Below are 10,351 nucleotides of genomic sequence, written 5' to 3' on the forward strand. Positions count from 1 at the left end.
CCAAAAAAAAGAAAAAAAAAAAAGGAAACTTTATTTTCATACAAGGAAAGGACAGCGTACTGATGGTTCTTTTTTCGTTTCGTTACGATCAATGAAATAGGTGTCAAAACTGTCTACTATTACATCAATAAATCAACAAAAGAATAGACGCGTCAGTATTGCCAACTTTCCAAAAAAAAAAAAAAAAAAAAAAAAAAAAACCCCTTTGCTAAATTAAGCTCTTGATCTTTGTAAGCTTACCATGAATATAATAAAAAAATGATGAAAAAGTAGAAGCTGTACAGATTCGGGATTAAAGGAAATAATCCGGGACATGGCGACTGACATGAGGTTCGCCACGACGAGGAGCGGGATCAAACTGCAGGAATGTATACTTGAGATGCTCATCAATCTCCATGATAGCGGCCTGATTGCCACACCGGTAACAATAGTTGGGTGCGCTAAAAATAGTCACTACGTTCCTGTCCTGGCACCAATTGTAGCCCTATGGTTATGATGGAATAGGATGTAAAGACGTAAGAAAAAATAGTTTTTTTTTTTTTTTTTTTTTTAGATAATCGCCAAATTGACAAAATGAATGAATCAGTTGTTCTTTTTGCTTTTACCTCCATGACCAATTGATGCGCTCTCGCAATTAAAGTTAATCCATTGTTATGATTAAATGTCTCTGAGACGTCCTGACCAAAGGTATAACCGGCGCCTCTGGGTGAAATACCCCACCCACAGCGATCATCTGGATCAGACCAGAGCAAATCACACATAGGTCCTTCATGTGGTACTTCCTGGATACGGTCCAATTGGCGAATGTGGTCAAGAGAGTCGATTGAAGGAGAAAGGCCCCCATGGAGACAGAAGATCTAGAGATGATAATTATACAAGCAAAAAAGACATTATTTTTTTTGTACGCTTGAGTGAGCGCAAATGTCCAGTTGTGTCAAACATGCATCTAAAAGCAGACTTTAGCCCAAAAATAATTACCTGGTCCTCAATCAAAGCAGTCAGAGGAAGATAATCGAATAGATCCGTAAACGCCTTCCAAACATTAGCATTGCCATATTTTCGCAGGCACTCGTCGTAGAATCCATATACTTGAGTGATCTGACGCGATTCATGATTTCCTCTCAAAATCGTGACGCGGTCCTTATAGCGAACCTTGAGAGCAACGAGTAGTGTCACAGTCTCAACAGAATAGTAGCCGCGGTCGACATAATCACCCATAAACAAATAGTTGGTATCAGGCGAGTTACCTCCAATGCGGAAAAGCTCCATCAGGTCGTGAAATTGACCATGAATATCACCGCAGACGGTCACAGGGCAGCGAACAGGCTGGACGTTGGACTCTTCAGTCAGAATCTCTCGAGCCTAGAATAGGGATATTAAATAGCATTAAAGTGAATGTGATCGATTAATCAAGTTGGTCAACTAGTCGGAGATGGGCAATCGCCTGTCCACAAAAAAAAACCTCCCTTCTGTTGTTTCCCGTTTTTCCTAAATAATGACACTGACAGTACCACGCGACTTGCAATCTGTTGTTTTTTTATTCCCCTCATTTTTTTTACAATGTTATTCTGGCATTACCTTTTCACAGAGTCGCTTAATGTCTGCTTCTGGAAGTTGTTTGCATTGCATGAGATGCTGAATCCAGCCCTCAACATCGCTGACATCCGTGAGACTCATGACTGATTGAGACAGTTATCTTTTGAATCAAAATTATTATAGGATCGTGATTACGTGGTAATGAGAAAGAGAGCACGATGAAGAAAATTTGTCGTTTCTAGATAGTAATGATATTTTCAAAAAAAAAAAAAAAAAAAAAAATCATTCAAATTAGATCGGTGACGCAAATGAAAATAAATAAAAGATTCGAATTAACATATCATCATCTCAATGTTGTACTGCCATTAAAGGAAGATCACAGAATATGATCATTACAAATGTCATACTCCAAGAGAATAGACGTGTTAATTGAATTTCGCATAGAGACAGAAAATGGAAACTCTTCTAGATCATGGAACATTAGACCTCCTAGGTCGCTTGTGCCATTCCCCTTCATTCACTCACAACAACAGGATAAAAGTGACGAATGTAACCTCACAGAGAATGAGAATATATTAAGAACATATCCATGTTTATCCACCCAACATTATGATTAATTGGATAAATACAAGTGGGTCAAGCTGTCACAAAAACACGTCTTCATTTGCTGCCTTCAAGGCGATAGACATATAAAGAAAGACAATATCAATGAGCAATTTATTGTAGAAGAGAATGGATGGGAGGATGTAAGGAAAGGATAATGTGGATATTATCATTTAATTGGAAATGGCGTCGTACCTTGATGATGTTGCTCTTTAGTGATGAATAAAAAGAAAAAAGATTATGATCCGTTGTAGTCAATTGGATCAAAGGGATGCTGTGTAAAGGAAAGAACTGGAGATTAAAATCTAAAAATTATAATCTAAATAAAAATAAAAAGAGGGTTTGGAGTATCATAGGAGACACGCGTTTTTTGGTATCCAGTTCTTCAACCATGTTTTCTTTCTTTAAAGCAGCTGCATTGTATGTACCAATTTATTCTGAAATTACTTTATGCAACGCGTGTCTATTTTCGATATCCTGTAACACTTGGATGATCTTGGAAAAGCTTTGTTGGACTTCTGCAGATCTTGGGGCCCCAAATGATATTTTAAGACTGTCACTTGAATATTCATTTCCAGCTAAAGTAAAAGATCCATTCAAGGATTCGTCTTGAAAAGTTTGTGACAGTTCTATCCGGTCTTGCCGCCTTGCATTCTCAACCTCGATTGACTCTTGAAGGGCTGCATATCCATTCAAAAGACCCAGCATGGGCACAAGACTTTGCCCAGCAATCGCACGATACAATCGAAGCTCGCTCTCCGAATGCCCTGCTACGATAAAACCAATCAACAATGCCAAATATGCCGCTAAAACTTGGTTTTCTGTCTATTAACCAAATAACAAAAGTTATGCGTCGTGAAATAAATGAATAAAAATATAAATAGTACTTTCTTTCTTACCATTTCACTGATTATAGCCTCTGTATTGTAAATATCCACCAGTCGCTCCAGGACTTCAGTACTCTTTTCACACTGACACTGTCCATGGAAACAGTCGCCAATAGCCTTGCAGTCTAAACCTATAGCTGTGAGCACATTGAAAAGGGTTTTCGTCATTGATCAATAATAGGTTTCCCATCAGTCACAAATAAGAAAAAGAAAAAGAAAAAGAAAAATAAAAAATGCAAATAGTTTCTACCTCTGCCAACGAGTTCTTCCTTCCTCACTGGATTTAATTCCAGCATATTGATCAACAATGCAAGTGATAGCAAAAGAATGTCATACCACTCATTTGCATCATCCCCAACTATGATTTCTGGAAAGTTTTTACAGGATTCCTTCTCTTCCTGCCCATTAACCTCAGTACGTAAATTATTTGCTCCCACATTTGCCAAAGCCAAATCTTTCAATAAGAATGTTCGACTGGAAGGTCTCATATCTAGCCGGCATTCAACTTCTGTCCTAAGTGCCCGCTCTATCCCAACTTGTATATCCTCAGGATTATAATTCCTACAACGTGCATAGAACTGGACGAAATTTTGGATGAAGACATGAATAGAGTCGCTTTGAGCGAGTTTATCGCAGCATGGCTCGTTCCCATTTGTGAGATTAACCAATAGGCGTAGCGTATGCAGCATAATATTAATAGAATCTATACGGATATAGTTAAATTAGTAAGAGGTTTTTTATACTTCTATTTTTCTATAATATGATAGCGGTTCGTTATCGGGAGCTGCGAGAGCCTTACCAGTTCGACGTGGGTATTGAAAGGAATGAGCGCGACAGAGAGTAATTAATTGCACAAGAAGAGGAAATAGACGCGTATTTTCTGCCAACGACGCAGCCGGACGTTCAGAGACAAATGCCAGTCTCTCGATTATACGAAGGCAGTTCTCTATCCTATCAATGTCCAACACATCCGGTAGGAAAGCGCCCTTGAGTCAAAAGCGGTATTGAAAAAATATTAGAAAAGTTTCGACACAACAGCGCCTAACCAATAGCGCCTAACCAATAGCGCCTAACCATAAGTATAAAAAAAAACAAAAACAAAAAAGCAGCCATACTGATGACAGCGACGGTTGCTTAATCCAAGCGAGATCATCAATTAAAAGCTCGATGACGGTATGCAAGAAGTCAGGGTCCTGATTGATGACTGTAAGTGCTTCTATATCCCCTGAGGAAACACTCTCAGTGATAAGACAGGCTATCGCTGATAAAACTATTGACTTTGTCAAGACCTTTTGGCCTTTTTGGATAATGCCTGATTGACGCGCAATATCTTTGAAGTCGTTGTACTAACAAGGTAAGTCCCAAAAAAATACAATGCGGATTAATTGCTATGAATCACACCGTTAAAGTATTGTTGAACATGTCCAAAAAGACTGACCATTGTCAGCTCTTGTCGAGTACTTGGCATCAAAGCCATTGGGTCCATTTCCATTCCAAGCCCACTACAAAGGTATTTAAGGAGATTATCGATGGCAACAATATCGTTACAAGCTCGTATATCTTGAAGGACAATCCCTAACATGAGTATCGAACAAGAAAATACGAACTATCCAAATATTAGGTTGGCGATAAGGCTTGGTGGAGGGAATACACTCTAGATAAATGCAAAAGGATGCTGGATTTACTGGATCTTGATCATGATGTATTGCTTCGAAGATGATGGGCATATATTGGTGCGTCCTAACTTGCTCAACAAATTCCTTTTTCAACATTAAACGTGCAAGCTCTAGGCAACTGTTCGGTGTAAAGACGTATTATGAGCTTACTGAGGGCCAGCTGACACCCACATAAACAAAAAAAAAAAAAAAAAAAAAAAAAAAAGAAAAAGAAAAAGAAAGAAAAAAAAAAGAAAAGCATCGTGATCGTGGGTAGTAATTTTTTTTTAAGCGTGCCTGGATTGGCGAATTTTCAGCTTGTCTTTAGATCTGACGCCCTCCATGACATATTCAATCTCGTCCTTGAATCGATGACCCTGCCCAACTTCACGAAGTTCATGTGATGCCTTCAGAGTTGCTGATTGCTCCTAAAGGATATAATCCAAGAAGAGTGAACATGACAAAATTGTATCAGTATTGATTATAGTCTGTCTAATATTTGTTAGCCAGCTTTATTATAGGCAATTGTTCACCAATCTTTCGCCACTAACCTTTGATCCTTGGCAGCATGTGTTACTCACGGTGGAGTAGGCATGAGGGTTAAATCGATTGCTCTGTATGCCTCCACGCTTTATTGCTGGAAGTATACTAATATCAGAGTTGATCCTTTTGAGCGGCAAGGTTAAACTGCTGAGCGAGGATTGTTGTATATCGCTATTCTTACAGAGCTCTTCATCCCCCAATTGATTATCTATTGGCTCCTGCTGGTCCAGAAAGCTTCGCTGTCGTCCATAGGTCTGCCTTGGCATAAAGCCGAGTGTTTTGCGTGGTCTAGGAGGCATGTACTTATTATGACTGCCGAAGTTGTTTAAAAAAGCTTCTCCATTTCCGAGATCCATGGTCGAAGGCTTTGGATGCTGTTCATATCACGTGAAAACACCTACAACCAAATGCCTTTCCTACGCTTCTTTTCCTTTCCATTACATCCAACTTTGATTGTACCTTAGCGAAATGTCTGATTTCCAGCGTGGATTGCAAGCTTATGAGCGATTACTCAAGTCTGATGAAGGCGTGCGTGCTGGCACATGTCGGAAATGCGGTGGAAGTAAGTCATTCAGTCGTGTCATTCCGTATTGTTTGGTTTATTTGCAAGCGTCCGTGGAAGTAAATATTTATATTTTGACATGTTACTACAGGTGGCCATTTGACATATGAGTGCCGAAATTTTATCAAATTGGATCCGCCAGCAGCTAAACCAAAGGCAAATTCTCGCTTTGGCTTCTTGAAGAAACAGCTAGGGGTTGCAAGCTCTGCTTCACCTTCGCCTTCAGCTTCTGCGAGCGGTGGAATGCCTCAAATAGTTTCATCGACAACAGTAGGCGGCGATATTGAAAAGACAAAAGCACGGAGAAAGTCGCCTTCATCATCTCGACAGAAGGAAAAGAGACATAGAAGCGCCAGTAGCCACAGTGATAGCAACAGTGACAGCGAATACACATCTTCAGATTCCTCATCGGATTCGGAGGATGATCGTCGCCATAGGAGAAAGAGAAGACATAAATCTTCAAGACATAGAAAAACTGACCATAGCCGTAGCCGTAGCCGTAGCCGTAGTCGCAGGATTAGTCGACATAGACGCCAATCTTCACGGGACAGGTCTTCGGATAGACATGAACGAGATAGTCGGGACGATCGAAGAAGTTCAAGAGCTAGTCATCGCCAATCACATTCTCGACGGTCTCGGTCTCGTTCCATTTCAAATTCCCCTATACGTGACAGATCTAGATCAAGGTCAGAAGACTGCTAACCCAAAGCTATTGATGTTGTATGCATTTGAATCCTCGTCAACAAACTAACTCTCTTGCTTTTATAATTTGCCTGATTAGGGAACGCAGCAATACATATAATAAGTCGCCGAAACGTGCGGCTAGACCGCGCTTTCGTTCTCATTCTCGTTCTCGTTCTCGTTCTCGTTCTCGTTCTCACTCGCCCCAGAATTTGAAGGAATATCGAGCAAACTCAAAATCTCGGTCACCTAGCATTTCTAGAGGACGACCCCGTACCAGATCGCGATCTCCTTCTCTCTCCAGCTCACACACACACTCCTTCCAAGTTACGAGGAGAGATGATTCGCGATCTATGTCACGTTCTAGGTCACCGAGACGAAGCTCTAATTTAAGATCCAGGTCCAGAACCCGTCATTAAAAAAGCAACTACAATTTTGATGAAAGAGTATTAAGAAATAAAGATATTTACATTTATACTAAACAAAGAGAGGTTTTTCCTGTTTTACTTACTCCAAGCCAATTGCGAACTCCAATCATTTTTGGTTATTTTACTAAAATACCTACCCTAAGCTGAATTGAAAAAGCTTGATCTCTAAAATCCAACAATGCATCAAGAAAGCTTTCCAGCTTAACCACATCATTTGGTCTGGTGCCATAGGCATGAAAGAAGGCGAAGACAATGAGGCCCCCGAAGAGAACATGGCTAATGACTCTAAGCCCACTTTTAAGAATGGCCATGTCCGGAAGTAATACCAATACTTAAATCAACTACCAGCAGATATACGACTAGTATTTTGTCCAAGAACAGTATTTGGGAGGCCTCTCGTCAATCTCAGGAGACTGCCTCGCTAGCTCTATTACGAGAAAACGGAGCGGAACATCCTACAAGATCGATTCTGGTAAACAAGATCTGTACGTATGGTGAGACTAATCGCTTGACTAAAAGCAACTATGAGCGCTATTGTATCATTTATTAATCGGAGACCAGATCCATCAGGGCCGACCCCAAGAAAAGCCAAACGGCATACGGAAAGCGGTTAACGACGATGACAGGGCTTGATGCAGAAGCTCGGCATTGGCCTAATGAAGCACCACCTTGATACCTGAAACGATACTAGGGTGGTACGCCAGCTAATCAACTCATTCCTCCACCTTCCCCCATCGCGCCGTCTCCCTATGGATATGTGCTCTCCAGTCACCTGCAAACTAATGGACCGAGGGCATATGTGGATGCATTTAATATTATAAAAGTACGTGTCGGATAAGTCGAGAATCAAGGTACCAGATATGAAATGCTATTTTCAAACCGTTCTTCTATCGAGGCATCACTAGGTAACGGCCCTGACAAGGTTGTAGTCGTAAGTGTTGATCCTGGAGAGATCATATATGCGTCCTTTTGCGCGTTTGACCATTCATTCTCATGTCGCCAGTCTCTGGAAACCCTCAAGAGACACAGACCAATCGTGACCCAGCCCGCCGAGATCGGCTCAACCATTAGGATCATCCTATATAAGCGTGAAAACACCGCTGAAGAGTACATCGAATTGCCAAGTATCAAGGAGTTCTCTAGGTCTTTACCAGACAGGTACTTTGTGTCAATCGAAGCACACAAGGAAGGGCCCGAGCAATGATGGTATCTACATGGCGCACTGTCCGGATTTTATGTGCTACACCAGCTGAAAAATGATCCTGGGATCATTTCAAGGCAGCAAGGCTGAGAAAGACTGGGCTTTCTATGGTGCATTAAAAGTGTCCGATTCTTAAGGAGAGGTCCCCTCGAGGCTGACTATGCTTGTATACGATGATGGGTAGTTCACAACCACCAGAAGCCTGTCGTCGAAGTATGCAGCCTTCAAACACTTCTACCAAAAAGCTACAAGTCTCGGATATGTAGTGGTCGAGGCCGACGAGTGCTTGACGTCAACGAAGCGCCCAAGCTGCGTATCTAAAAACCACGACTTCAGGCTAGCCAAACCGACGAAGAGTCCTGTATTTGTTTGTATAATGAGTCTCAAACGTGGATGGGCCGTGATGGCATTGGTGCCTATTTCTTCTCCGTCATTGGTCGAACTTGGATCCACGACATAGCCCGCCCAACACCCTCCAGCGCCCAGACTATCAGCACTAAGTGGTAAAAATTTCCCTTGTAATCTTGTAGTGTGAGACTAGGGATTTAGAGCCTAGAGCAGGTTTTATTTGGTCAATAGCCAAATTATTTGGATAGAATATGAGCACGCAAAAAACGTGGTGTTTATGACTTTGTTTAATGAACGCTTCTATCACCTAGGCTATCCCATTTTTTGGAGGAGAGTGCTTTTTTTCTAAACCAGTGAAGATAGAAAGCGTTATGTCTTTGCTTTTCTCGTTTCTCTCTCACATTTCTACTCTCACTCTCATGTATCTAGGATGGGTGTACAGGTGTGGTGCTGAGCCAAGTAAATGGTTAATAGAGATATTCCAGCTCAATGTGCTCGGCTGGAAGCAACCAGGCCACTGAACTTTGCCAACATCTTACTGACCCACAGATCCTTTTTTCTTTTGATTTATTTCTGGAAATAGCAACATTTAATAAATCTACCCATTTTGTCTTCCTTGTCTGTCCCTAAAAAAAAAAAAAAAAAAAAAAAAAAAAGGTAATAAAACTCTTCATCCCGATGCAGCTCCAAGAGACAATGGGCATTTTCATTTCTGAGCGCTTTGTTACTCTCCAATAAGGACCCAAGAAAGTTTGGAGCGGTGTTACATTTGGCCGACGGAATAGAAGGGATCAAATGTAATGATCGACAATTAGATCAACGCCGCAAGGATGAAGACGAGGGCAAAGTAGACATTTGGCGCAGAATGAAAGGAATAAATGTATAATAATTTTTTTTTGTCAATACTGCACAGCATCTGAGCAATAGAACAACGACCAGAAGAATATATAGAACTGGGATCTGTTTTTACAATCAGAATCAAGCAATGGAGGTAATGCATACGGTATGCCATTGACCGGGTATCAGGGATGGTGGTAGCACAATCGAGAAAGAGAAAAGGGAAGACAAAGTGACAAAACGATGATAATGATAATTCATGAACTTTGAATGGGTCTAGCCTTTGCCTGGTCTGGCCCCATTGACTGCTGTAGAGGCAGAAATGTGGAGTGGTCTCTCCTGTCTTTACTTGCTCAGTTTTACTTTTACAGATTGTGAAAACTCACGAAGCTGCAAAGCTTTTTTTTTTTTTTGGCTCCGCCTTTCATCCCTCTTCATCCTTCATCTCCAATCACTTCACATTCTTTACTTTCCCTCACACACTCATTCTCACCTACACCCTCTTCTCCCTCCTCATCTTTTACTTTTGAACTTTTGTTTCATTCTCACCTCATCGTACTTCATCCATTCTCTCTCTCTCTCTCTCTCTCTCTCTCTCTCTCTCTCTCTCTCTCTCTCTCTCTCTCTCTCTCTCTCTCTCTCTCTCTCTCTCTCTCTCTCTCTCTCTCTCTCTCTCTCTCTCTCTCTCTCTCTCTCTCTTTCTACATATTTATTCTTTCTCATCTCCCTCTAATTCATTTTTATTTTCTTTCGAGAAAAGGTAAAAATCTACGCTCTGCGCTTGTCCACACCCTCCATTTCTATACTCTTGACATTATAAATATCATAAGCGCAGCTAGAGCAAGCTAGAGGTGACTGTACAACTGAATTAAAATCTTCACTATGACTTACATCAATGTTTGTCAAGTTTGCAGTCTGAATGGTGGAGAGATAGAACAAAAGAGACTTGGATGTATGAGCGCAAGTGTGAGTGCATGTGTGAGTTCAAGTATATGAGTGTGAAAGAGTCTACGTCTTTCTTTTTCTGGCACTATTTCTCCGTTGTGCTATCCGTTATTGTCGATGAACAG

General features: G+C 41.0%; 3 protein-coding genes across 3 annotated transcripts; 1 reads left to right on the forward strand and 2 right to left on the reverse strand.

Annotated features, from left to right (window-relative positions):
* Positions 1-292: 292 nt before the first annotated feature.
* BCR41DRAFT_300658 (protein phosphatase 2A) lies at positions 293-1,677 on the reverse strand (the record flags this gene model as incomplete). Its single annotated transcript, XM_022020580.1, has 4 exons — positions 293-484; positions 606-857; positions 979-1,362; positions 1,579-1,677. 4 exons carry the CDS (start codon positions 1,675-1,677, stop codon positions 293-295), a joined length of 927 nt encoding a protein of 308 aa, XP_021884857.1.
* Positions 1,678-2,559: 882 nt separating this feature from the next.
* Positions 2,560-5,783, reverse strand: BCR41DRAFT_347444 (wings apart-like protein regulation of heterochromatin-domain-containing protein). The gene is made up of 9 exons (XM_022023095.1): positions 5,233-5,783; positions 4,979-5,109; positions 4,712-4,820; positions 4,465-4,632; positions 4,142-4,372; positions 3,826-4,012; positions 3,277-3,729; positions 3,039-3,163; positions 2,560-2,964 (listed from the first exon to the last, which is right to left on the reverse strand). The coding sequence occupies exons 1-9, from the start codon at positions 5,578-5,580 to the stop codon at positions 2,572-2,574; spliced, it is 2,145 nt and encodes a 714-aa protein (XP_021884858.1). The 5' UTR covers positions 5,581-5,783; the 3' UTR covers positions 2,560-2,571.
* Positions 5,664-6,925, forward strand: BCR41DRAFT_384129 (hypothetical protein). Its single transcript, XM_022027533.1, has 3 exons — positions 5,664-5,786; positions 5,878-6,472; positions 6,568-6,925. Exons 1-3 carry the CDS (start codon positions 5,693-5,695, stop codon positions 6,884-6,886), a joined length of 1,008 nt encoding a protein of 335 aa, XP_021884859.1. The 5' UTR covers positions 5,664-5,692; the 3' UTR covers positions 6,887-6,925.
* Positions 6,926-10,351: the final 3,426 nt, after the last annotated feature.

Source organism: Lobosporangium transversale (genome assembly GCF_002105155.1).
Source record: "Lobosporangium transversale strain NRRL 3116 chromosome Unknown BCR41scaffold_5, whole genome shotgun sequence".
Lineage (NCBI taxonomy): Eukaryota > Fungi > Mortierellomycota > Mortierellomycetes > Mortierellales > Mortierellaceae > Lobosporangium > Lobosporangium transversale.

Bases quoted from the DNA above. Each gene is read 5' to 3' on its own strand.
- BCR41DRAFT_347444 (XM_022023095.1), bottom strand. From the start codon at position 5,580: ATGGATCTCGGAAATGGAGAAGCTTTTTTAAACAACTTCGGCAGTCAT. The intron at 5,110-5,232 runs GTTAGTGGCGAA...TATATCCTTTAG, and splicing joins CATGCTGCCAAGGATCAAAG to GAGCAATCAGCAACTCTGAA. The intron at 3,730-3,825 runs GTAAGGCTCTCG...ATATCCGTATAG, and splicing joins TCAATACCCACGTCGAACTG to ATTCTATTAATATTATGCTG.
- BCR41DRAFT_384129 (XM_022027533.1), top strand. From the start codon at position 5,693: ATGTCTGATTTCCAGCGTGGATTGCAAGCTTATGAGCGATTACTCAAG. The intron at 5,787-5,877 runs GTAAGTCATTCA...ATGTTACTACAG, and splicing joins ATGTCGGAAATGCGGTGGAA to GTGGCCATTTGACATATGAG. The intron at 6,473-6,567 runs GTCAGAAGACTG...TTGCCTGATTAG, and splicing joins CGTGACAGATCTAGATCAAG to GGAACGCAGCAATACATATA.